The sequence below is a fragment of the Acanthochromis polyacanthus genome, chromosome 10 (genome assembly GCF_021347895.1).
Source record: "Acanthochromis polyacanthus isolate Apoly-LR-REF ecotype Palm Island chromosome 10, KAUST_Apoly_ChrSc, whole genome shotgun sequence".
NCBI lineage: Eukaryota > Metazoa > Chordata > Actinopteri > Pomacentridae > Acanthochromis > Acanthochromis polyacanthus.
In genome coordinates this window covers 10,982,060-11,007,694 of record NC_067122.1, presented here as the reverse complement: position 1 = coordinate 11,007,694, position 25,635 = coordinate 10,982,060, and the positions used below count along the sequence as shown (strand labels likewise).

At 39.2% G+C, this 25,635-nt stretch overlaps 1 protein-coding gene across 1 annotated transcript in view; it reads left to right on the top strand.

Moving 5' to 3' along the window:
- The first annotated feature begins 1,958 nt into the window (after positions 1–1,958).
- Positions 1,959–25,635, top strand: part of fgfrl1a (fibroblast growth factor receptor like 1a) — an 80,176-nt gene continuing 56,499 nt past the window's right edge. The window contains exons 1-2 of the mRNA XM_022199187.2: positions 1,959–2,458; positions 3,710–3,802. Of these exons, the coding sequence (XP_022054879.1) occupies positions 3,742–3,802 (61 nt within the window). The 5' untranslated portion in view covers positions 1,959–2,458; positions 3,710–3,741. The remainder of the gene's footprint in view (positions 2,459–3,709; positions 3,803–25,635) is intronic.

Sequence of the window (25,635 nt, the reverse complement as noted above, 5' to 3'; positions counted from 1 at the left end):
TAATCTTTAGCAAACTTCTTGCGGGCAGCAGCATTTTTTTTTTTTTGAAAACAGTGGCTTTTGCAACTTTCTTTCTCTTGAGATTGTCAGAAATCTCCTTTGTTTGGTGCCATAACACTTCAAAAAAACATATTGTGAAGATCAAACTTTGATAGGTTTCTGTTCTTTCACAAAACGGACTTCTGACTCATACCTGATTGTCCTCTTGTTGACTGAAAACAGTCTAATTTAACCTTCAAATTAACCGCTAATCTCAGAGATTCTCGTACTTTTGACACTCACAAAAAAGCAATATTAAATTATTGTTCTCATGAAATAAATGGCCGTGAAGTCTCCCCCCTCCTCCCCCCTTTCTTTCCTTTTGTGGATTCTCTTGATCTACTTTTGGGGCTTCTGTGAGAATCTCATTAAGTTTTAGGAGATATTTGTGCAGAAACACATACTGTACAAAACGCAGCATGTAATATTTTACTAAATTCTATCGATTATTTTTTAACAGAGGGGGAAAAGTGTTTTGTTGATCCATCACACAGCATCTCTACAGCCAAATGATGGTCAACAAACAGTATTAGAGAGTAGAGTGGACTCATAGACTTGAAATTACAAGTCAGTGAATTTGCAAGGCATTTATGGAGTTTATGACATTGACTTGTGAAATTTTCTCCCACTCTCAAGGGCCTGGTGGAAGCGACGGACATTTTGGGGGACAAGGTCAAGTTTTCAGACACATTCAGGTTGTCTGTCACGCCATGCAACCTGAAACAATTTCTTAAATGCCAAAGAAGTGGAGTTTTGGACATTTAAGTGCCCAACTATGGCCTTAACTGACATGCCAGCATCCAGCAGCCATTCTGATCTGTCATTTGTCATCTGTGGCATCATGTCATTAAAATAAAGCTGAATTTTAAGGTAGTCTTTAGTAGTCACAAGTCAAAGGAGTGCCTGTTTGCCGGTCACATTATCTGATCATTGTCCTTTAAAGTCAAACCTGACTAATGTGTGGATTGAATCAGTAGTCAAGAATTGATTACCAGTTGAACAGGTTAAAAATCCTTGTGCATGATTGGTTGAATTTAAACCTTTTCTCACCATAGCAATAGAAATTAAAAGTTTAGCTTTTTCTCTAAGTCTGAAAGGAAGACCGTTTAGAATTTTGTATGGTCTAAAGGTTCACATCCTTTAAAATGCAAACACACTGTTGTTTGCATGTACAATTTATTTGATCGAATTGAATATGATAAAATATGACAACTCTTTTATCCAGTATCTTTCCAAAAACAGAGTAAGACATTGTGAATTTATGAGACACGCACAGTAGCTTATGTGATGCCAGAGATCATTTTTCGAACGCCTGTTGCTGTAATAAAGTCAAACTGCCACAGGGTGACAGTGTAGGTCTATAATGTTGCTTGGGGCAATCTGTGCTGGGCCACATGACCACTAGAATTCATGAATAAAAGAAAAAAAACTAGAAAAGAATATAAAACAAAAGGCTGTCTCTGTTCTAAAGAACCCAGACATAATATAGCTATTACTGTAATGGTGCTATTACTATGATAACTACTACAGCTAACAATAATAATAATAATAATAACGATAATGATGATAATTATAATGACAATGGTGATGAAGATGATGACTATGATTATGATAATGACAGCCCACTGAATTCAACTAATAAATATGAATTCTGATTTTATTTATAGAAATATAAAAAATCTTTATTGTATATAAAGATCTTAATACACACTCCAAGTGCACATCGCTCCGTTGAGTAGCCTACTGCTGCTCCTAATAAATGATTAATAATAATAATTTCCTCTCCTCGAGACCATGAACCGCTCCAAATTTGTCCTGCACTGTCCCGCTCTCTGATTGGTCCGCCCCCTGATTGGCCTGCGCTCTGATTGGCTGAAAGTTCCGTGCTGGGACCGTCCGTCGTCGCAGTTTGTTTTCTCGCCTGCGGCTCAAACTCAGACGGCGAAACGCTCCTGGAGGCAATGTGGATGTAGTATTCAGTTTTGAATTGTACACATGCTCGTGTGAATACTTCCTTAAAACGACGAGAATGTAGATAAGATTCGTGGGTCTGTCTTTCTCTCTGTTCCTCCGAGCGGTTTACATGCGGACTGTCATTCAGAAATACGACAGATACATTTCGAGCGCTCACATGTTGACCGAGCTTGTGTGTATATATTTTTAATTTTTTTTCCGCGTTTATTCTCACTTTATTTTTTGTTTTTGCTTTTAGCTCCTTTGTGCACTTTGTCCAGGTCCGCTTCATTTGCTGCCAAGCTGTCGCTTCACTGACAGACACGGCTACACGTTTTTCTTGCTTTGAATGACGGATTAAGTTATCGAAATCTTAAAGTCATTGGAAAGAAAGTGCACTTTCTTTTTGTTTTGTTGCGGAATAACGGCATACTGAGGATTTCTCGTTACTGCTGGGAATTGAACAGTAAGTCCTCCTTCATTTTTTAACCAAAGTCCCTGTAATATATCTATAATTTACTAAAGGCATGTTGTGAGTCTACTATCAAATTGTGTTAATCTGTGAACTAGTTTATTCTTTTGCCTTTTGTTGGTGTTTTTACAAGTTTCAACGTTTAATTCGGACTCCAGATTGTGTCATATTCCTGTCTTCAGCTGTATTACTCTACAGAAGTTTTTATTTAAAGTTAAGAATAACAGAGTAGATGGAAAAACTAACTTCTAACCTGTTCCAACACTTTTAAAGTTCACATAAACTAAAGTAGGCACAACTTTAAGCAGCACATTCACACATTACAGCTCAGTTTAATGAAGGAAAGTGAGTGTATCTCACTGTATGAATGCCGAGAAGCAGACTATATGATATTCAGATACATTTCTTTTTTTTAATTAAAATGTTAACTGAAATCAAACAGGTTCCCTATATAAAATGCATAAATCCTCCAGTCATGCTTTTCTACCTTTTCAAGAACCCTTTAATCTTCGATTGGCAGCTGCTTTAAATTTCTTCTTAAAATGCTCGGTGTGAACTTGAATAATGATTATTCTCTGTTTTATCACAGTGGCTCATTACATTACTTCATGCAAATTAAATAACAGTTTTACCTGACGCCATTTGAAAACTTATACTCGATTGTCACAAACTGCCAAATCAGTTAACCTGCACGTTAAAGTGTGCGCGGAGCTGAGATGCTGAGGATGACAGATGCTGATCCAAGATACAGCATGTGAAGCATTGAAATAGAATCCCATAAGGTTTGGGGAAGAATTTATGTGGCAGAAAGATTAAAACCACTGCAAGGAGAGACATGTGGACAGAATAAATCTAGAAAAGTACAGTCTGACTTCCAGAAAATCTTCAGATTTATACCTGTGTCTGGTCAGTGATGAACACCTCACTTTGTTCTGACTGCCACGGAGTCGATCAAGGAGCCGTTTGGAGGACGCAATACAAGAAATAGACGAGATTAAGACAAAACATTTTAGAAGTGAGTGCTTGAATCAGTTCTGTCTTTGGAAACTTGACATTTTTTTAAACTTTCCAACACCCTTATACAGTCAAAATGAATGTGCCTGATAATCTATGAGGACGGAGAACAATGCAGGAATTCTGATCAAGTGATGATTTGTTTACAGGGTCAGATATATAGAGCCAGACACTGGATATGCTTTAATCAGCATTTTCATGCTTTTTTTTTTCTCATTTCATTTCCTTCAGATCAGAGCATTTATCTACATTAGTTAAAGAAAATGGAGCTTTTCTGGATCTTTCTGTTGCTGGAGATGATCCTGATGTCCACAGCTGTCAGAGGTGAGTAACAGAAGCACTGATTTCAACAGACTTAAGGTGCTGCAGTCAAAAATATCGACTGCAAAACAATGCCAGCAGGATAAATCACAATCCAGCAGTACTTATGAAAGAGTTTTTTAAAGGTTGGTGATGTTTTCTTGCATCTTTGCTACATTGCTGCTATATTAAACTCACATCTGTTCATTTTGTCTTTCATGGCCTTTCTCTCGCTTACATAAATTGCACATTTTGAAAACTTACTGATATCTTTGCACAGATTTTGGAGTATGTACAAGCACTTGTCCTTGGGTGAACTTTTGAGTGGTTTTTGAGCTGCTGTCAGGCACTTTTGCACCTTGTCATGTGGTGTCCTCCCTCCTCGTTATTTACAGATGCTACAATGCTGGGAATAGAGTAAAATTTAGTATTCTGACTCCGAAACTAAGCTGCAAAATCGCACAGAAAGGTCAGTCCTCAGATTCAGCTCCAGGGAGGAACCCTCAGTACTGCCACAAACAACAACAACAGCCACACAAGCTGTACGTAGATGAGAATGATGTCCTGCCTGCAGGCTTTATGAGCAGACGGTTGTGGAGTTGGCGCCCGTTCCTGAGATCACACCGGTGATGAGTTTTCAGTGGGAACAAAGCTGCATTCAGCGAGGCGAAGCAGAGCCAGCATGCAGACACGGGGCCGAAAGTAAACACAGGGCCATAGACCGCAAAGAGATTAGATTAGATTAGCCTATTAGGGATGTTTGCTGTACAATGCCACAGCATTTCCTCCCCCTTGCTGCCTGCAGTCTGTCACTGAAACCAGGGCAGGCAGCGTAGAGGGACAGAAGGCAAGGGTAAAGGAGAAGAGAGGACAGAGAAGAGAAAAGAGGGTAAAGGAGGGGAAAAAAAGGGGTACCATTTCGTTGGGAAGACTGGAATAAGAATTCATGATAAGAGACAGAAGGGAAGCAAGGAGAGGAGAAGGAATGACTGAGGAAAAAGGGAGGGGAAATAGATAAGACAAGGAAACAGATTATTGGAAGGCGTGTGAGAGAGAGGGCAGAAGATCATGCAAGGGACAGATGGAACAAAATTCTATTATGTATCTCAAAGAAACTTAAGTTCTCACTTAACTTGTGTTTGGGTAGAGTTGCCAGACAGTTCAGCTACAGTATCAGCACAAGATAAATATAACTTAAACTGCTAGAAAATGAATTTATAACTTGCTTTTGTGCACTGCAGTTGCAAAGGAGAGGTCCATTTTCTGTTCTTTAGTTTTTTTTTTGGGATGTGTAACAGTAACTGAAGACTTAAAGGCAGCTTAAAGACACCCTTACAGTATAGGGGCGTATATGATGAGAGAGATGCTGGGATTTGCTCACCCTGTGGGCTGAGGTGCATGTTTCTGTAATTGTGAATTTGTGGGCTTGCGGTAATGCAGCGTGTTATGTATTCTCTGCCTGCATTTCATATGTAGGGCCCCCTGTTTACACTGCGTTGTATGAAATTGAACAGATTAATTGTATTAGAAATGGGTGATTAGAATCCAAGAACATGAAGATTTTTAACAGATTTTTTTACTGGCATCTCCATGTGTTGACAATTTTGCAATTTTCAAGATAAATCCAACAGATTGCTGCAATATTTGCCTGCAATTTCATCTAATCCCAAGATTATTTTCAGCGTAAAGGTCAAAGTAAAAAATGCTTGCAAGTTTATCCAAACACCAACATTTTCTGCATACGATAATCCAAATCAGAACCCAAGTTAGAAGGTCAAGTGAAATCTGCTTAACAGTCTAACTTGCTTGCAGATGTATCAATAGCTTCTTGGGAAAAAAATGCACAAAAAGGCACTAAAAGTACTGCATGTTTTTCAAATGCTCTGCAAATTCCCTACTGTTTCAGCGAGACTTTTGGTAGAACAATGTCAGCAATACTAGAAGTTGCCAAGTGTACCCCACAGTGATCTACCTTTGCCCACTGAGCAGCTTTGTTGCACAGTGAGAGTTTAATAACTCAGTGGCACCTGAACAATAGCTGGTGAGGAAAAAAAAAAGAACAAGACTGCAGTAGCCCAAATGAATAGCTCTGTAATCTCTATAATTATCAGAAGAACTGAAAAAGAGCATACCTCAGACTCGTTACGCTAAAGACCCTCCAAAACCGCCCTCGGGGAAGAAGTGACAAGCTGGACAGCCAGCTCAGAGTGTGGGCCAAGTGCGACTCTGCAGAAAGAGGATGTTTACATTATGATGTGTTTTAGAACTAGCAACTGAACCAGTCAATGGATGGCTCACTGCAATCATGTTCAAATAATAAAAGCAAAGCCTCTGAACATAAGATATTCTGCTGTATTTGGTATGTTACTGTAGATGGGTATTAAGTAAGATGAACTCATGATTACAATCTATGAGTTTTAAGAGCAAAATGGCATTACAGGGTTGACAAATTTGATTATACTGATAGTATAGAAGCGTCTTTGTACCAGCGGGTTTGCTGCTTTCTACACTGCACTCGAGTAAATGACACAGAGAAACACTTTATTTGTGACTTGGTGACTACTATCCCAGAGATAGACGCATACCAGAAGCGGGTTACTCAGGGCAACTGTCTAAGCAATGAAAAATTAAAAACCTCAATATCACAGGACACAGCGTGACATTTAAAATTGAAAACATTGGCTCTTTTGTCGCTTCATCTATCAGGGCAATCCCCATTTGCACACAAGATTTAGTGACAGTAAATGTTGGCCTGGAGGTTATGTTGAACTGTACTTTCGTGCTTGCTATAAAATCACAAGTAGTGTAACTGTGTAGTTTAATCAGAGTTTAAATAAAACTGTGAAGGCTAAACAGCTGTAATAAGTCTTACTGGAAGTAACTTTTCTCTGGGTGTCCTTGGAATTGGTGGGGGCTGAGCATCATGTGGCACTGAAGGCTATTTTCCAGTGTTGATTGGCAAATGGAGCAGAAATAATAAAATAGCTACAGGCTCTACTGAACTGCTGCAAAGGAAAGGGATGAAGAGAAGTCTAGAAGTGGAAGAGATACGGAGACAAACAGACAGACAGATAAACCCAGAGACTCAGACAGATAAAGATGCAACATTTATGCCCTTATTGCAGCAGATGTAGACTCACATAAACTTCACTCCAGAGGCTTACACAACAGCACTGTGTGAACCAGTGTCTGGGCCTCTGTGTGTGTAGTTGAGCATGAGACTGAGCAGCTGAGAGATTAGCATTCTCCCCTGTTACCTGAACAGCACTGAGCTTGATTTCAGAGGTCAAAAACTAGTAGCAAACCAGTGCACATGGAGCTACTTGCAGCTTTGGGCAGACTTAAGCTCAAGAGTGAAAAATTAATTCCTGTCTATCATAAAATATGTTTGGCAAAGTAAAAGCAACAGAGCTGTGTTTTTTATGCTAAAAACTACAGTCAAGAGACAATTAGCTTAATTTATAAAGACAAGGATACAACCATTGTTGGTTGTTGGGGGCAGTTACACACAATGACAGTGACTTCCTGAAGACTTTGCTGTTGTCTTGGCAACTCTTATGACTCTAAATAAAGCAATAACTGTTAGGCTTTTATGCGGTTAAAACAAACAAGATGTTGCGTTTTGGTAAGTGCATTTTAGTTGGTTTTGTTGCCTTAGTTCAACAGAATCAGGCTGGCTGCTTCTCTTTATTTCTGGTCTTTATACTAGCTTAAACCAGGGCTTTTAGGTGCCACCTAAAGAGGTTGTAGCAGGCGCCAAAGTAAATTCACCAGCACAAATGGTAAGAAAAAGTTTATCTATTCATTTTTTGTTCTGTTAAGTGGTTTGGCTAGTTGGAGTTTTATTCACTCAAGCATTTTGTTTATCGTTTAGTCAGAAATAACAAGAAAACACAAAGATTTCTGTCAAAGAAGGCAACACGGACCCATTGCCCTCAATGTATGTGGATTATTGTACTTACTGTCTTGTGCAGTTATGCCTAAAGGTCCAAGTATAAACTAAATTTCTCCTCAATGTTCTTTGTCTTTAATGTACATACATTAAAATGGCATTGATTACATTTAATGAAATGTTTAACTATTCTTGAGCCATCGGTATGTGATGGTGTACTTGTCCTCATGACCTAATGTAGATGTACTACTACGTCAGATATCTCTACTGTAGCTTCAAGTATATTCCTCAAGAGTCTTCTACAAGTTAAAGAGCAATGGCATCCTTCTAGTCCAATTTCCATCACCATATAACAATTATATGTTGAAAAGACATTCTGAGGAGCAGATGTTGCTTTTTGAAAAAAACTTCTTGTAAATGGAAACACTTGCATAATCTACATATTCTTCTGTTTCTCTGTTCCTCTGTTTGTTTCTCTGGGGTGATCAATCGGCGGGTGAGGAACAGTGTACTAGAAATGATAGATACTTGGAAAGCTCTGAGCAGATTTCATGCTTTTTTTTCAGCCTCAGAGGTGCACGACTCTGCACACACGCAGAACTACAATAGCTATGAGATGTGAAGTGTCATGTGCATATCAGATGGTTGTGAGCATGTCAGATTGTATTTACATCAGCCAGCTGTTAAATGCTTCACACAACTGGAGCAGATTAGAAATGATGACATTTATAACAATAATAATGTGATTGTCAAAGTTAATCCAGTTAATTCAGAGTTTGTTCCTGTTTTGTTTTGTATTGAAATGACACATCACATTCTCTGCCTCTTCTACACACTTGGTTCAGAAAACAAAGGCTATACCCAGATGAGTGCAGGTTTTGCTTCATGGTTTCCTGAAGTATCGTTCTGTCCAAACAGCTTCATGTTTGTCAGGTGGTGGTGCCACATAGACCACCCATTATATGGCCGAGGGGAGAGAAACTGACACAGAGATCAGAGGGTTTGTTTGGTGTTATAATAAGTGTAAAGAGTTACAAACTCATTAAAAATGCATCTCCATTCCACGAAAGCTGCCAAAAAAGCCAACATTACAAACACACGTTGAGAAACGGAGCGAGAGAGCGGCTCATCGTCACTGCAGACAATGACAGACAGAAAGTGCGGAGTGTAAACAGTCGCATACACAGATGCTGCAAACGTATACAAATAGAAGACACTAGCCATAAATATGACTTAACACATGTAAGCACACGCACACACACACTGCCCACAATCACTTAATGACCCTGTGCTGCACACACTCATTACTGAGGAATGTAATTAGCATGCTAACACTAACAACGATATGTTGGAGAGAATTGTGGTTGAGTAAAAAGAACTGGAGAAGAAGGCACATAGTCATCAGAGTTACAAGCAATGCTTAAATAACTATGCTTTCAAGTAAAATTAAAGATGGCTAGATAGCAAGACAAGAGTACACACACACACACACACACACACACGAGTAGGACCACGACTAGCCATTAACTTGTCTACCAATTAATTTGTTGCTAAATTAGAAAATATCAAACTGAAAATTTCCTATCCCAAGTTCCCAGAGTTTCCAACGACGCGTCTTTAAATGTCTCTTTTATCCAACAACCAGTCTAGTATACTAAGAAAACAAGTGAAAGATGAAAGATGAAGCATGCGATCATACGTTTTCTATCATTGTAATCTGATAGCTTTGGGTTTGATGCAGTTATTATGAAGACCTCCATCACGGCAAGTTGAATTGATGAATTTTGAAGCTAAATATTTCAGTATGGAAAGCGCTGGTTCTGGTGTTAGTTGATCTGTCGACCACAAGATGACCAGTGAGTGAAAAAGCATAAAATTTTCATAAATCAGCTCATTTCCTATGTTTAAACTTTGTGTTCTGTATGTGCCCACACACTGTGCCGAAAATGAAAGAAAGCTAAACTACTACCCTTTGTAATAAAAAAAAAACCAACTTTGTGGTATGCATAATGGTAAGCATCTGCCTGTCTTTTTGTGTGAAGATTTGTGGAGGGAGACGCAGGAGAAGAGCATCATGATTCCTCACAGTAAACAACTGCATACCACAGACAGATGCTTCAAACAGACAGCTTTACTTCATTGTAAACAGACGCGCTCATGGGCTCACATCAGTAAATCTCCTCCACCTTACTTTTGCTGTTGAAGCATGCAACGCGCTCTAAGTCACAGCTAAATATCGTAAATGCCATTTGACATGCTGATAACCATTATATGGCCTTGTGGGCATTCACCTGCCAGTTTCAGTGTTTGTGGTGGAAATGCTGAATCCAGATCTCCATAAATGGGAAAAATGTTCATCAGAATCCAGAAAGGAGTTTCTCTGTCATTGGACAGACTTACAAGTCTTAATATTTACTGAGGAAAAAGCATTTTCATGTCTCTGACAGTGAAATTTGTATTATGTTTTGATTGGCACATGCTTAAAGCGAATAGCTAAAAATTAAGAAACCCTTTAGATGGCTTCTGATAGTCTGCAGCTTAATTTATGATTTGCTCACAGTGATGCTTTTGTCTTCTTAATGAGAGAAGAGAGAGACTTTGTGTGTTTTTGTTAGTTGATTATGTGGTGATTAGCAGACAAAAGGAAGCTTCAAAGGCTCCAAATGACCCTTTTAGTTCCTCTTGTTAAATCCTAATGTCAGGGCCAAATGTTGTCTTATTGGCTGTTGGGACCAGTAGAGCTGTGACTGTCAAAGCAGTCCAAATGCCAACTAATACAATTTGTCACTTAAATGAAACCAACAAAATAACCTTGATAATCTCTATGGCTCTCTTACAAGTTGTTCAGAACTTTTATTTTCTCCTTAACATACCTTTGATTGAAAGTTGTCGTACAATATAACATAACATGCCAGTCAGCCAGCAGTGACTTGGACACATTTGCAGGGAACAGACTGGGGACCTTGTGAGGCAGCCTCACCTCCTACACCTCCTTTCTGCAGCTCAGAGTTTTACAAGGTCTGTTAGTGTTAAAGGCTATTAGCCCACATTTAGATAAAGTCAATGTTTGCTTTGACTTTGCTAATGGTGGGATATTCATGGGCCTGTCTGGACGTTCTCTGCGGGGGTTGACGGCGTGTCACAGTGATGCGATGTGTGTTTGTGGAGGGGGAGCAGCTGAAAGAAAAGCAACAGGAGAAGATAAGATAGCAAAAGAAGGCATTGTGGCAAGAAATAGTGAGAGACAAAAAAATGTAACATTGACTTTAACCCCTTCACATAGGTTTCCCATCTACCTCAAAGTAGCTTTATGTCTAAACTCAAGATTCTCTAGATCTTTTTATGGTGGCACTGCTTCTTCAAATGTAAACATCTAAGATATCCTGAATGTAATTGTACACTGTATTTTCCAAAGATTATGTCTAATATATTTTGTAGCTGTAGGATTCTTCGTTCAAGTTAATTAAGTTCAGGATGTGTTGAATTTTTACAGTGAAAGTCTGGAATCCAAAAGTTTAAATCAACTCTTAGCGAAAGAGAACAGCCACCATCTGAACTCCAAGCAGCTTCGTGGCATATTTTGCTTCTCTGGGCTCATTTTTGATTGAAGTATAAAATCTTGCACTACTATGGAAGCAGCACAACCATGGCTAAAAGTAGAGAAAACTCAAAAATCTCTTTTGCGTAGTATGAATGCCAGGAGTCATTAAAGTGAAGAAGTGACAGTTTTACTTCTTTCATTATTGTTCAGCCCAGTTCAGCTAAAAAGTCTTTTAAATTTCTGCCTGAATTACTAGTTTTATGTTTTTTAATCTCAGATTTGGTTAAATTTTCCAATTGGACAGCACATCACACCTGATTAGTTGACAGACCTTCGGAAAGTTCTGAAAATTCCGTCCTGGCTTTGACTAATGGTGTAATTTCGGCCATTTTATTAAGACAACATGCTTTTCACACCCACCATGGTTTTTGGGATTTAGAGGATTATAAAAAGCAAATTGAGGGATCAAGTAGTTTTAACTTCACTGCAAGCACAACATAAATGCATACTGCAGTATATGATGAGCTCATAATTACAGGGCAATGCTTAAGTTGTTGTTAGCAGGAAGGTAAAAAGGTAAGCGAGGAGCAGAGAAGGCGTTTAAATGCTTCCTAGTCATCAATTGCTCATTGCTCATTTGTCTTCTTTTTTTTTTTTTTTTACTTTCTAGCACCTGTGTATAACACAGCATATCTGCATGTCTTGTCCTTTCGCAATCTCTTATTTGTTTCCACTTGTTGCCACATGCAGATAATTGTATTCTTTCATTTCTCTTTTGATTATGACTTTACATATTCTGAAATTTTCCTCTTTCTCCTCACTCTTTGTCACACTCTGTTTCTCCTCCAGCCTTTCTGCTTGCCTCCAACATAGTATTGTGTGGGTCGTGGCGCCACAGTGCCGTATTGTGGTCTCAGCGGGGTTGGGGTATGTTTGGTCAACGCTACAGCACAGCGGGTCAAAGGGCAGCTAGTAGATCAGGGAGGGGTCAGGGAGAGTTTGTGCATCAGTTTGTGCACCCACACTGTGAGTGTGTGCGTCTGTATGTGAGGTAGGGTCAGAGAAAGCACATGCTGGCACCAGAGGAGACTGTAATAACACACCAGGAACCCCACAGGACAGAAGATACTGCTTTCACTCCTTTTTCACCACGTTGTCTCCCCTACATGGCAGCAAGAGAATTGCCAAACAGCAAGTATAACATTCGATTTAGATAATGCAAACCGCTATGACAATTTTCTCAACGATTTGTTGCTTAAATTTGTCCCAAATGTGTCCTCTTATTCAAATCTGCCTATAATGTATATTGAATGTACAAAGTGTTTATATTAGCAATTGTGGCCAGCAGCAATCTCCATGGAGTTTGTGGCCTTGAATATTAGTTCCATATGTATGGATTCTAAAACTTTACATGTAGACATTGCAGAAGTGATCCGTTTTAAAATAAAAAAGGTTTAAGTGTGGAGGTAGCTATAGATACACTTGAGATTGCAGTCAAGAGAGGCAAGATTAAAAAAAACAACTATTGAAGTTGAAAGTTTATGATACTTATCACGGTATGCTGACTTTTTGGTATTCAGTATGTCAAAGTAAATTTCACGTTATCTGACTGTTAAAACAGATTGGTTCCTTTTACCAAATGTTGCAAACCAATAAAACAATGTTCCAAGTTACGTTGGGTAAGCGGTAGACTTTGCAGTCAGTGCTTTTCATCCAAAGCTGTATTTTTTCTAAAGGTGAGACATAACAGTATAAACTGTCTACACAGAAGTCTGAGTTTCACTCGCTACTTGTCTCTGCTCTGCTGTCTGTGATTCATCTGTTTTCTCTCACTTTCTATCTCTCTCCCTGTGACATTTTAATTCCTCTTCCACTTTCTTTGTCTCTGCCGGTTTCTCGCTCCCTTGTCTACTGTTTAGTCAAACCCCTTTCACCCCCCACCTACCACTCACACACACTCGGACACACACACACACACACACACACACACACACACACACACAGTCTCCTGCTGTTTTCCCTGATGGCGTTACAAATGAGACATTGAAAAGTGGTCGCTGGGACAGGAGACACAGACCGTTGTTTTCTTTGGGCTTCAGTCTGTCAGGTTGGGTCGGGTGAGGGGCGATACAGCCCTTAGGGCAGTTGTGTTCTTGTGTCTATGGGTGTGATTGACAGAACAACAGGACCTTATAACTAGCCTGAACAAAATATCACCATTTCGAGTTCAGTGTCAAATGTGATTGACGTGTTAAAGACAGCTGGCCACAATCTCTCTGTCCTTGACTGTTTGTCAGACATACAGGTGACGTTTGACCCCAGGAAGTGGAGGCTGATCTGGGCCAGGATATTAAGGCCGACAGCTTTAGGAAATACTTTTTGTAGGCCTTTTCTCTAGCTCCTAGCTATGACACTTTGGGGAATCCTGTTGAGCTCTTAATTGTGTCACTTTAAATGTACGCGCTCTATGTCAAGACAGAAAAAGTCTTAGATGCATAAGATTATCGATTCAAACGCATTTTTTAAGACCGAAAAAGTGACACTAAAGCATGACACAAAGTTGAAAACCACCACACATGAGTGAACATAAACGTAGTAATCGTTTCCTTCAGTGCCAGCTGTCGATGTGGAATCCATACTGATGGAGGAATGTGAGAGGAGCACCGGAGATCTGGGGGTCAGTTCAGCAAAACAGGCATATCGAAAGCGACATATACAATGGTGACTTGGAATATGTTGCTAAACTGATGTATTTCCGCCATTTGGTGTTTACTCATTTATTTTCCTTAAGAGAATTTGTGGTATTTCAGAATTCAAAATCCCAGTATAATGTATTTATAATGTCTATTTTGACATCATTCATCATTTACATACACAGAATAACATACAATTGTGATAATCTGTGGACAACTTTTAGGATCAGGTTATGCTAGAAAAAAGTTCATATCATCATTTGTCTGACGGTGTCAAGTATGTAGAGTTTGAGCTGCTGTGCTCAGAGTTAAGTCAGCCATCATGGAGGTCAGATAATTGTTTAAATGGAGACACAATAGCCAGTGTCAGGTGCTGAGCGGGTTTCTGAAGTTATGACGTCTGACAAGCAGTTCTGATGAAATATACTGGCACCCTTAGTCTGTCTTTTATAATTTGAGCCTTTAGCTTTACATATGGGGAATTTCACTTCAAGTGCTGTCAGTCCAGCTTTAAATCTGATGCTTGGCCTTCCACATGTTGAATCTGTCAGTAAAAGCAGTAATTTTTTTTTTAATCAAAAAGTTGCATATTTTGGTTCTAATCTGCCATAGCTGAACCTTTTCTGCTTGGCATTAAATCTAGGAAATATGTTCAGCTAGTTTGGCTTTAAAATGATTAAACCAAGTGCTGAAATTAGTGAACCTGAGAATTTGGCAAAACATTGCAACTCCAGGAGAAACATCAGGAAGAGCGCAGTCCACAGTGTGGGGGATTCCTCCTCTTGTGCTGTAGAGTTTTATGCGAGTTTGATATACACACTATGAAGCCTTTTTTGTTTTTTCACTTTGGATTACATAAATATAATTTACTTTATGTCACTTTGAAACTGATTTCATGCAAACACAGTCTACACTGAGCCAAAACATCTGTGCTCACAGACGACTACCAAAAGCCAAAAGTTCATATCCCAGACCTTGACACAGTGCGATTCAACTATTTTCTAACTTCAAATACAGCTGAAGCAGAGAGTGCATCCTGTGTTGATTATTGCTCATAGTTTGCAAAGCAACAGAGGATGGCATTTCTTGCGTTTTTCCCAAAGCAAGAGGCAAAACATTGACTAGATCTGTAAAAAACTACAAAAACAGATATTGGTTACAGCTACAGTGAAATATCCCAGGACATTAATCCCCTGCCAGTAACCACACATTGCTGATGCAGAGCTGAAAGGCCTGCAGACCAAGTTAGCCGTGCTAATCATTTCCCACTACATGGCCCTCCATCACACTGGTCAGCTCAGTGTACTTATTGTCCGAAGGTAATCCCTCTGTTTGTGCTGGCACCATTATCACACCAGGACACAACAGGCCTATTCTTCCACATGTAATTAACAAAAGTACTTATGGGCTGCTTTCTGGGATTTAACTGTTGTGTTGTCGGAGCTTTAGTGAAGGCAGTGGGATGTGGTGGAAAATGGAGAAGGTGGGGGAAAAGAAAGCTCTCAGATCAGAGCGTAGTGGTGGTTTAGGAGTTGAGGTGTAGCTTTAACCGCACTGGATTACATGTGGCAAGTTTTAGTTGAGCATAAAGATTAGTGTACTCTGTCTGCTGTGTGTACCTCTCAGTGGAAACAAGTTGCACAATGTTCTTGAGTTTCGTACTGAAAAAGCATTCTGAAGTACTTGTCTAAGTGAGCATTTTTTTTCCTTTTGCCGTTTGTGTCCACTTCCTACACACCCACAGCACACCTGCACAGGTGTTTCCTTCTAATATCCCCGATTAGAAAACTTCTCAGCACTGTGTGGGCTTGTACAGACTGTACTTGTTTGACATCTCCTTCAATCCCCTGGTAGTTTTCCTGCCACCTGTTAGGGTGTACAATTCATACCTCTAATTGACTCTGTCTCCCAAAAAATTTGGTTCCTATACAACTAAATGGCATTCAACACATTTTCTCTCCAAAAGGTAAGACTATGCTGTAATAGGAAAGTCTTTGTAGGTGGTAAGAGGGGAGGATGGTTGTCTAAGTCAACAGCAGAACCACCACCCAGGAGATCGGGTCCTAAGTCCCATGTGGAGCCATCCTTCAACCTAAGTTTTGGTTTTATTTGCTGTCTGTGTAAGCACTAAAACTACTTCATCAGGTTTATGAAAACACCTTCCCTTGGTTTTCACTCTCAGTATCTAAGTGTTAGAAGCTTGGTTATGTGTTTTAGCCCCAAAACAAATGGAATAGATTTAAATCCAAACCCTTCCAAACTGAAGGCATTATAACCAATGGAATAGTCAAAGTCAGCTTTATTGTCAATTCTTCAATATGTGCATGACATACCCAGAATCGAAATTACGTTACTCTCTCTTTGTGCAACAGTAGACATTAAATAAACACTTAAAAGGTGCTGAGATAAAAGGAATACTGTAAATTTAGAAATGTAATGTTGTGTAACTTCTGCTACTAATTGCAATTTTTACATGAAGTCTTCAGATGTACTGATATCTTTGCACCAATGGGAAGCTATCGTCTTATAAGTTTTATTTTTTTCCTCATATTTCTGACACACATTCACATATATACAAAATCATGAGAGGAAAACAAGAACTAGAAATGACGAACACATGAGCGAGACCGAGAGAGACGGAGCGATTAGTCTATACTGACAGTTATAAGTGACATGATGACTGATTCATTTCAGGCAGTAATCTGGACTTGCCTGTGTGTGTGTGTTTGATGGAGAGTGTTCACCATCAATCAACACTTCTCAGACTCTGTTCCTGGCTCACTGTGTGCGTCATGGCAAATACTGTATGCGCCTGGACACACACACACACACACACACACATTCAGTTTATAAAATGAATGATTCAACTAGTGAGCTTCTTTTCATATACTCAAGGTCTAGTTAAGGAAACTTTTAACCGAGCTGTGCCCAGTTTTCCAAAAGTATTTTCAGGTCACGATAATGTTAGTCTCACTGTTATTTAAAGGTTTTCCAACCAAGACAGAATTCTTGCAGGTATCTGAATGGCCAAAGCATCACCTTTCCATATTACATCATGTTGCAGTCCGCCTAAAGTTGGAGAAAGTTTTTAGTTTACTGTCTATGTGTTGACATGCACATTGCTTGAACAGACTGGCATAATTCAATTGAATGAAAGGGCGATGTGGTCTCAGTGATTAAACACATTCTTAGACTCCACTTTTTTTCCCAATATGCATGTGATGTAGATTTGTAAGCTGAAGTATAACTTTAACTAGGAAAATGTCATTGCTGAACATACGTTATTTGTTCTTCAGTCAAAACATTACTTTCTGAGGCCACCACCCTTGTTTCATGAAGGTGAAAGGTTTGTGTAAGCTTTGTTGTATCTTCATTTGGGTATTTCCCCTCTTCTTTATGAATTATTTTCCATTTAAGGCTTTGGGGGACATTTAGATGTCAGTCGACATGGGGAGATTAGAAAAAGGAGGCACAGGCTAAGCACATGAAACCACACACACACACACACACACACACACACCTTATGCCCTCTCTCACACACACGGTACGCTAAGACAGTGACCAGAGCTGAACAAATGGACTTAGTCACGGCTGAGGATTGGTGTGGAATGTAGGACGGGGGCATGAGTGTGTGTATATGTGCATGTGTGTGTGTGTGTGTGTGTTATGTGCACGCTTGGAATGTTTGACTCCCCACCCAGTGAACCAGAAAACACACAGGTGGAGGAGGTGGAGAAAATGTGAGGGAGAGGAGGAGGAAATACAGGAGGAAGAATGAGGGAGAGGAGAATAGGAATACGGGATTATTACGTTCATGGAGTGAAATGTATCTTCAAGTTTGGCTGTTTGTTTTGAAGTTGAATCATCAGTTCTTTTAGAAACATCAATCTACATGACTACAGGGATGTAATGTGCAAAAAACAACACAATAATCTTTGCTTCACTCAGAAACATAGGAAAACTAAATAAAATGTCAAAGACAGCAAATATTTTGATGGCAACCCAGTAAGTATTGGTGTGATGAGTTGCAGCTGAAGGGACAGCTACACATCAAACCTTGAACTGGGTCCTTAGATTCCTTGGTTACCTAAGCCATCTTACACAAATACATCATCACATTACAATGCAAGGTTCACTTTGCACTGAAATATATTCATTTAAATGCTGTTGTAACATTTTTCTTTGCAAATCATTTTTATTTGGTTGATGACTAATATCAGGTTACTGCAAAGTAACTAGCGACTGCTTAGAAGAACCAGTGACCCAGTTTATTGAATATAGAATATGAAATGAGATCAAGAAATTCAGAGATTGTGCATGTACAAATATTTTTTTTCAAAGTATTTATTTTAAATTTGATTGCCACCCCCTTCTCCCTGCACCTCAATACCGGGCTGGCTACCAGCACTTTACTGTCACGACACTGACTCACCAGCTCAAATTTAATGTTGGCAAAGAGGAAGAACTAATAGGGAGTCAAATCTCACAAACAATGATACAAGGTGTCTGAACAAACTGATTAAAAAAGCTGGCTCTGTGGTTGGAATCACAATGAACACATTGGAGGATGAGGTGGAGAGATGGGCACTGAGCAAGATGGAGGCCATGCTTACAAACATGGATCATCCACTTCACATCTTCCTCAATGAACAACATAACATCAGTGGACGGCTCCTATCCCTGCGCTGCAGGACAGAAAGATTTAGAAAATCTTTCATACCATCAGCAGTCAGGCTATTCAATTCAAAATTAAACGGATAAGAACCCTGACAACTGAATTTCCCTTCGGGGATGAATAAAGTGATTCTATTCTATTCTATTCTATTCTGTTCTGTGTAGGACAGGAGTCATTGTACTGTTGTGGCTAAATTACCTGTGCAAAATTCCCACTCTGTGACAGGGCACATTGTAGCACCCATCACACAACAGTTCAGTTTGTTTGTGCAGAATGTTCCCATTCAGGTGCCTCAGAACTCTGCCTCTCAGCAGCAGATTGTTGTGTACTAGTGCACAGTACAACCATGTATAAATGTATGACACTGTTGTTAAAGAAGCCAACGAGGATGCTCCTGGTACGCTTCTGACTCCAATTTCAGGAGGTGCAAGCTCTTTTACTATGCAAACTATAGTTTCTTCTCTTGGTGGTAGCTGCAAACCCACCTCTTTTCAGCAGTGATGATGTTTAAAATGAAGGTTGGATCAGCCTGGCTGCTGACTGACACAGAATAAGATGTTTTCAGTTTGAAAAATTGTTCATAGGCATCTACTAGTGGTCACAAAAGCGCAGATGATAGGTACTGCCTGCGCGTATTGCACGCATGTGGCTGCAAAACTCTGTGCATGTGCACAATTAACAGTGCTAACACTTTTCCATCTCATATAAATTGTGTTAATAATGTCTGTGTCAGCATTGGCCTTCCAGGGTCACTTACTTCAATACATCCCTTTCAAATTTTATCTGGAATTATATAATTGCTATGAAACCAAATCCATCTGTTGTGTTTATAAAGCTAGTCTCTCCCGCATTCTAACTCCTTTACTCTTTATATGTGTTATGCAAATATGAATGGCTCCCTTGCAGCAAATATTCACCTCTTTATCGCTGAGGTGGAGCACAGCAGGTGGTGGTACTGTGCATGTGTGCATGTGTATTGCTGTGTGTTATCACTGCTGTTAATGAGTAACAGTGTCTGCCTCCAGAATGCTGATAAACGTCAGGTCGAGGACACCGCTTTGCTTCACGCACACATGCACACAAACACGCACACACTCAGGAGTGTTAACTATTTCTTATCTTATGCTAACTATTCCCCGCCTTATCTGTGAGGCACGAGACGAGGACACACACACACACACTACTCTTACCTCACAGGTGGTCATTTGCCATCATCAGTCTGTTGAGATTAGTAGACTAAAGTTAAAATGTGGTTGTTTACCTCAGAAAGCATGCGTACAAAGTGTTTTTTCTCTTTGTCAGTGACTGGTTAACTGGGTCCTTGCTAAGTTATGTCCACAGCTGGTGACTGTAACCTGACAGTGACCGAATAAGTACATTGACCCCAGCCTCAGATTCCTCACATGCAACCAGAGCACCTGCCACTGCTGCCGTTTTGGAGAGACTTTGCAGCCTAACAAATGTTTCTTTGGGGTTACTGCTGATCGCTTGAGTAATTTTTAATGTTTTTTTTTTTGCTGGACCACCTTAAATTCAGAACTCAATTTCCAATACGATGTCTTTTAAAAACAACTGTCAAAATTTGCCATTTGTCAGAGCCAGAAAATGCAACATAAAAAAATCTTCAAAAATTGAACTTTCTAATTATCTTTGAATAAATCACCTGTGACATGCAGTTCTGTCAGAAAAATAAACCAATGTAAGCTTAGAACTGAGATATCTCATCAAAATTCCTTTTATTCCATTTGTCTAGTTTTAAAAAATGATGAAAATAAATAGTTTGGTTCTTTCAATAACAAAAAATGCTGTGATTTTTGCCACAGTCATGATGCCAATTAAAGACTCAGCTGCAACCAATAGTCATGTGATGAAAAAAGGAAGTACAATGTTTTTTGGTTTTTTGTTTGTTTTTTTTACAAAAATTGCTCCGAGGTGTGACTACTATATAGATAATCAAAGAAATTCAAGTTTTGTTTTCTCTTTATGATTGAAGCCATAATAACTGTTGCACTGCAGAAAAGCATTTTTGGATTTCCTCTACTTCTAGTCATGGTAATGCTATTTACACAGAGGCGTAGGACTTTATAATACAGCAAAAGATGATCCCACAGTGAGTAAAAATGTGACAGGAGCAAAAAATGCCCAGAGACTACTTAGGGTTTAGACTATTAATGACTGCCAGGAATATATACATTGCATGAAACAGGCAGTTCTTACATTTCTGTTTTTTTTCCTTTTTTGTTTCTGTATTCCCAGTAGCACTAATACACCACAGATTTTGATGTCTGCAACTTCCAAACCACTTGTTTTTAGCATATCTTACATTGCTGCATATTTTATGTATTTATTTTATTATTATTATTATTATTATTATTATTATTTTGATTAAAGATGAATGTGATGTTTCTTGATAACTGACCCTAGATCAGAGCTTCTGCCCCCTGTCTGTGTCAGGTCTTACTTTGCACTAGAATGTAACCCAGTCCCCAGCTTCCATACACTGACCAGTAAGGAATGATGCGCACACACTCACAAACACGCTCTGTACTGGAATAGTACTTTTGGCCTTTGATCTACTTTCAGACCTAGCTGGCCTGCTTGCTCTGGTTGTTGAGTCTTTTTCTTGCTCACCTTTTTGACCTTCTTTCACTTTTGTTCCTTACCTCTTGATGAAGAAGCTATAAGATGATGCTGCAGCCCACTCTTTATCTACCCATAGCATTTGCTGTGTGGTTGTGAATTGAGATGAAAAATTAAAAAAAAAAACTAAAGCAAACCTCATCGTGTGAGATGGACATTTTGGAGACGTGTCATGTGTAAATATGCTCACTGTCAAACTATGTTGAATCTAATCTTCTTTTCTCCTCCGTCTGTGAAAGACAGAAGACAGAAAAAACAACCTTGTCTTCATTTGTGAGCAGCTACCCCGATCAGTTTTCAACAAGTCGTGACTGTAGGTTGTTAGCGGATGTCTGCACCTCTGTCACTCTTTTCACTTCTTTTTTGTCTCGCAGGATGTGAATGTAATAAAAGGTTACACCAAGCAAAGTCTATTCTGTTACGGTTTTTGTTCAAGGTAGTTATTAAAATGTCAGTTCCTTGTCCAGTCTGTAGTTTAGCAGTAAATTCTCAAATGTAGCAGGTAGCTGTTTATGTGGATTAATTCCACTATCTTTATCCCTTCCTGACTTCATCCCTTAACTCTCTGTTGAGGTGCATGTTCTTCTTGTCTTTCACACTCTGCTTCCTCCCTTTCTGTACTTTATATAATGGGCCCACGGTGTTACTACACACTCGCCCACACAAGTGCATACTGTGCATGATGTGGTTTTCATAAAGCCCTTTATAAGCTTTAAAAGAATGCTGTAGATTTAAACTGCCCTCAGGTTTTTCGTGGTTAGCAGAACTTTATGTTTCCTGTAACGGTTTCTTCAGAAAACCTCATTCCCGCTTTTCCCATGTTCCAGTATCTTCTGTCTTCTCTTTGTGAGATTAAACTACTACAGTGTTTACTGATGTGCAGGCTGCAATTTCAGTTTGTGTTGACATTTGTTCTGAATTTGACTTTTGAATTTCAAAAATGCGTTTAAGCGTGACTTTGTTAGGAACACAGACCTTGGTCTTTGTAAATGTTAATTTAGTTGCTTCATTCTCCCTCTGGACAAAAACAGATGGGATCACAGAGTTTCTTTTTGGAACCAGTTTTTAATAAAGACACTGTATTATTCTTAATTAGAGAGGCAATTTTAACAACTCAAACAACTTAGCCGATAGGTGGCCAATAAACAATTAAGCATTAAATGAATGAAATAGAATGGAAGCTTTAATGGCAGACACTTATGTTTGTCATTAATCACTTCAGCTACATTCGGAATTAGAATAAAGTGAACACAAGGTTACTTAAATTAGAATTTAAATAGAAAACACATAATTGCATGAATTAAAATTGCTGCAACAACTGGCCCAACAAACTACTTGATAAACAGCATAAACAAACTGCAGTCTGTCACAGTAGATAACCTGTAATCTCATTAATCTCTTCATAGTAGTTTGAATAGTCCACCTGATTTATAAGCTGGAGTGATTTGTTCTGTAGTTAATGTTGGTCCAGCTGCTGAAAACGGCTGCTCAGCTGCAACAGATGCCCACAAATACTGCCTCAGAATCTTCATCAGTCCAAATTTGTCAGTATTTACTGCCACCTCTACCATGTATTTATACTCAGAGCAGAGCGTCGTCACTACACGTCCTCATTTTAGTTGAGTGTGCTTTTTGTAAAATCACTGGATTTGAATTGCAGCTGAAAAACGGTGCTTACTATTACTATGTTCCCATGAGAGATAATGAGTTTATAGCATTGAGCTAAGCCATTGTAATGGTGTCAGACCGGGCCATTTAATAATAAATAAAAATATGACACAAAGATGAATCTTCTTTTTGGAATGACGTGTTAGCAATTTTTATTAAATTATGTAGGGTTCAGTAGCTACAAGCTAGCTTTAGATTGTGAATGGCTACCTAGTGAGTTATACAAAGAGTGACAGTCTTAGCAGTTTGTCATAGAGCAAATCTATGACATTTTCCCACAGTTGTATAAATGTATAACAAGATTTCAAAGAGAAAATATGATCTCATTTTACCTTCGACTTATATCCTCGTTAAATAAACTAATTGCTTTCATAAATCTTCTCTCCAGTATCCGCTGGGGTGGGGCGTGTCACAAAAAATGATTCATGTTTTTCTTTAGGCCAGGGCTTCAGCAAATTTACTGTTGAGTATAAACCGAACAGGAAAAGCTCTGCGGTTAGGTTTCACACCTTGCCCTGCTGGTTTCAGAACATTTTCATGATATTGAATCCATGATCTTTGTTTTTGGAAGAAACACTGTGATTATGTGGTAATTTTAGATCGCATTTCAAATTTAGGACGTCATTTAAGACACCGTTCATACGTGTGAATTGTTCTAAAGAAGACTGCTTCTAGCCTCTTTGAGTACTGTAGTTGTATTTGAGGTAATGTTTTCCCCTTTGGTTTTGCAACAGAGCAACTTGTTTGGTAAGTTTCTTCTAAATAACAGCCTTGGCTCATGCTTCTTAATTGTGATTGTAGAAGGTTTTTACTGCAGGGAAAAGCCGACAGGTGCAGCAGATAGAGAGGAAAGCTGGAACAATATAACCCGCTATTAGAAAAGCTGTAGTGAAAGGAGCACAAAGAGAGGGGTGAAGATGGAGGGAATAAGAAGAAAGTAAGAGGGGGGGGGAAATCACATTTCTCGGAAAGGTCAATCAAGCCATAAAATATCTGATCAAAGCAAAATATAAAAGGGATTACACAAGGTTGACACCTTTTTGTGTGTGTGGGTACATGTGTTTGTGTGTGTTCTCAGAAAGCCAATGGTGTGAGTTGCTGAGAGGATCAAGTTGCTGAACCAACCACTCAGCAGATTCCTCAAAGTTTTTTTCTGGCCGCTGTGTGTTTTTCTTTTGTGTGTGTGTGTGTGTGTGAGAGAGTGAAAGAAATGTAGGCCTTGGTTTTTGTGTGGATGTGCGTGTATGTGTGTCATGCAGCCTTTTGGATTTGTACCAGCCTCAGGCCCAGTGTTAACTGTCAGGATGGAGTAACAAGCAGCAGTTGACCTGTTGATGGGATGGAAGTGACTGGGTCTGAACAAGAGAGTGTCTGTCTCTGGTGTGTGCGTGCGTGTGTGTGTGTGTGTGTGTGTGTGTGTGCGTGCGTGTGTGTGTGTGTGTACACCTGCAGAAGACAATTTAATATGCACACATCAGTCTGCCTCTGTTGCCTCAGGCAACAGAAAGACAATCAAGTTTGCATTTGAGAATTTGTTTGTCTGCGACAGAGAAGGATAAACAGTCAGTGAGACCACAGGCAGCTTTTATGTGTTGATTCTGGTTCTGCTAAGGTGGCCTTGTGCAACAAACAATCCTGCTTCTCATAATAAGTATGGACCTGATAACAGGTTTCGACCTTATAAAAATTATTTGCATGCAAATGTAACAGCAGGTTGAAACAGGGCTTCACCAAAAACATTATATTAATAGTATACCTGTGGGTATTGGGATAATTTAAAAAGCACACAAAAATTTTCACTGAAGCTAAATGAGAGGATAAACCTTGTGCTCACTTTATATATTGAGTTTTGTTAAAGGTCCAAGTTAGAAGTAAAGATGTTACTTTTACAACTCATCCAATAATAACAAGAACTCTTGAGAACCCAATTGTCTTCTAGTGTTCCAAACTTTTGAGAAACGCACATTGTGTTACAGCAGCGCACGCAACGACACTCACACACACCTCTACCTTGTGCAGTACATCAACGCTGTGTCCCGCTGTTAGGAGCTCTCCATCAAAAGCATTCCTCGGCTCTCCCCTCTCGCCCCAGTCTCACTTCCCTGCCAACAACAACGTTGTGTTGGACTCTGCAGACCCATCTGACTCAAAGACCAGTGGAACGTTAAGAGCGTTAAAAGACCAAACTCTCGAGCCAAAACATAAAGGGCAGTCCCAGCCATCGCACGCTGCCAAAATATGCAACACAGAAAAAATGACCAAATTAGCAAGTATTTTTTCAGCAATTACAAAAATGACGTGTTTGGAGAATAAAACTGCTTTTAAGAAACCTCAGTTGTGTCATTGTGAAGAGAGTTGGCATTTACAGTTCACCTTGTTTAAAATATGCTACAAACCCCGCTTTGTTAGTCAGCTATGGTATTGGTTTCGTTTTTTGTTTTTTTGTTTTTCATCTAGCAAAATTTTACCCATGGACATGTCTGTGAAAGCCGTTAGTGTCTCCGATTTGAACTAACTGCACTGTGTTGGCAATGATCTTGAAGGAAGAATGCAGAATAGAGAACCAAAGAAAACACACTGAAACTGTGAGTTGATACACTACTGGGTTATATTTGCTAACATTAGCGTGTGAAAATCCAAAGGTGTACTACTAGTATTTGCAATTCAAATCAAGAAAGCATTCTGTATCGTCTGTATGTACTTGTGTAGCAACTTTACATTATTTCTTTTTATCTATATTATAAAGAA